The sequence below is a fragment of the Muntiacus reevesi genome, chromosome 6 (assembly GCF_963930625.1).
Source record: "Muntiacus reevesi chromosome 6, mMunRee1.1, whole genome shotgun sequence".
NCBI classification, from domain to species: domain Eukaryota; kingdom Metazoa; phylum Chordata; class Mammalia; order Artiodactyla; family Cervidae; genus Muntiacus; species Muntiacus reevesi.
In genome coordinates this window covers 99,668,011-99,670,604 of record NC_089254.1, presented here as the reverse complement: position 1 = coordinate 99,670,604, position 2,594 = coordinate 99,668,011, and the positions used below count along the sequence as shown (strand labels likewise).

The 2,594-nt window shown below is 40.6% G+C and overlaps 1 protein-coding gene across 1 annotated transcript; it reads right to left on the bottom strand.

Moving 5' to 3' along the window:
- Nucleotides 1-1,387: 1,387 nt before the first annotated feature.
- On the bottom strand, nt 1,388-2,332 carry LOC136171192 (olfactory receptor 9A4-like). The gene has a single exon (XM_065939926.1). The coding sequence runs from the start codon at nt 2,330-2,332 to the stop codon at nt 1,388-1,390; it is 945 nt and encodes a 314-aa protein (XP_065795998.1).
- Nucleotides 2,333-2,594: the final 262 nt, after the last annotated feature.

Sequence of the window (2,594 nt, the reverse complement as noted above, 5' to 3'; positions counted from 1 at the left end):
TGATCTCTGCCCTCTCTGTACCCCACAGCCTCTGATCATAGTTATGGATCCTGGTCAGAGATCCACAGAGAGGATCTGCCACCTACTCTACCGCCAATGTGTTAATGTCATGGCCCATTGCCATCTCTCCAACATGCATGCATTCCAAGTGGGGTTGTTCAGTCATATATTCCCCTCTAGGTCTTCAAACACGATTGGGTTTCAGAGCCATGCTCACACACTCACCTGCTTGCACTGAGGGATAAAAATTTAAAAATATTCAAAATTAATCCCAAAAGTGCTACATAAAAATGAGAATGGCTGAGATGCTGAATAAAATTGCAAAATCACATCTGAAATATTTATTATTACATTTGCAAAAACAGTTGCCATTTTTCATAAAATGAGCACAAGTCATAGTTAAAAATCAAATGGAATGATGCAACGTCATTGTCCCTCTCCCCATCTGCTTGAGTCTTCTGATCCATTTCCTAGAGCTAAATATTATCACAAACTTCTAGCATAATAAATAGAGACTTGTCTGTATTAACACATTCAACCTTGATGTTGTTAAGGAGTGAATTCCTCTTACAACTGCTGGTTGAGAAAATCTCCAAAAAGGCACCATCACTGTTGCACCTTGGACCAGAAGCCTCAAGAAAAGGTTAAATCCTGGAGTTGGACTTGGCATCACTCATGGAAATCACATGGGAAGCTAAGACTTTGAGAAAACCAGGGAAACACAGGACAATATAGGTGAAGATGATCCAGCACCTAGATTCAAATATCTAGGTCAGTTGTCAGAGAATGAATGATTCTTTTCTATACATTTCCCACTCAAATATCTCAGTGTCATTTTTAATAATCATGAACACCTTTTAAACTTTTCGTTGTTAATTTTTTTTTAATTTTATGTATTTGTTTTATTTTTATTTATTATTATTTTTTTGGCCTTGCTGGGTCTTTTTGCTGCATGAGGGCTTTTGCCTGTTGGGAAGAGTCAGGGCTACTCTCTCATTGGGGCTCAGGCTTCTTATTGTGATGGCTTCTCTTTTGCAGAGAACAGGATCTAGGGTACATGGGTTTCAGTAGTTGTGGTACACAAGCTTAGTTGCCTGTGGTATGTTGGATCTTCGGACAAGTGATCAAACCTATTTCCCTGCATTGGCAAGTGGATTCTTTACCACTGGAATACCAGAGAAATTGCATTAAATTTATTTTGTGAGACGTATTTTAACTAGAATAATGTGTATAAATGAATATATCCACTGAAAAATAAGGAGGTGCTTATTAAAAGCTAAAAGTCACATTGTAGATCATAAACTACTTGATGATGAAAATGATTAATCAGAGCTCTCAGCTTATTCAGGCCCAAGATGATGAGTTCATGCTGGTCCTTACAACATAGCTAATCCTTGAGGAGTTGGTAGCAGCTTCTCATGACGTCTTGAAACACCTCTGTGAATTTGCCATTCCAGAGGGTGAAGATAAAAGGGTTTAGAAAAGGGTTCACCACTAAAACCATCAGTGATGCCACTCTGTTGTACTCAGCTGCCTGTGTTTGGTTGAGTTTCACATAGAGGAACAAAGACCTGCTGTAGCCGATCACGACACAGGTGAAGTGGGAGGCACATGTAGAGACGGTTTTCCAGTGGTGAGAGCCTGAAGGGATCTTGAGGATGGTGGAGATGATGTAGGTGTAGGAGATAATTGTAGGCAACAAAGAACCAAAAAGAACAAAAATAGACATTAAAAACAGCATAAGCTCTGTGAAACGGCCTTTATCACATGATAGTTTGAACAACTGTCCTCCGTCACAGTAAAAATGGTCTAGCACATTTGATTTGCAGAAATGAAGATGAAACGTGGCATAGACTGGCCAGATTTCAAACAGGAAGCCAAATACCCAGGACACAATTACCACCCAGAGACAGGTGTGGCTGTTCATAATGATGTTGTACCGCAGAGGATTACAAACAGCCACGTAACGATCCACAGCCATGGCAGTGAATAATAAGAACTCCGACGTTCCCAAAGACAGGTACAAATACAGTTGTGTACAGCATGCAGTCAAAGATACTACCAGCATCCCAGGAAGTAGCAGACCCCAGAGCATCAAGGGGACAGTCACAGTTGTGGTCAGCATCTCTAGGACAGAGAGGTGACCCAGGAAGAAATACATGGGGGACTGAAGACGTTTACCAACACAGACCACAAAGATGATGACCATGTTTCCCATTAATGACATAGAGTAGAAGAAAAAGAAGGTGGCAAAGAGAATATTGCGTAGTTCTTTAGAGCCAGGGAAGCCAAGGAAATAAAATTCCGTGGCACTAGAGTAATTTTTCAACATCTAGCTGTAGCTGAGTGCTTCTGCTCGTTTTGACATCTGGAGGGCAAAGGAGAGACAACATGCTGCTAATTTCAAAGCACTAAAGACATTCACAGGTTCACAAGTTATCGTCTCTTGCTCTTTCAGGCTGCACAGAATGACCAGGCAGGTTCATATTTCACTATTCTCTGTACAAAATTGATGTTAAGTGTTTTGTAAACAATATGTGGGCTTCCCTGGTGGTTCAGTGGTAAAGAATATGATTGCCATTGTAGGAGACATG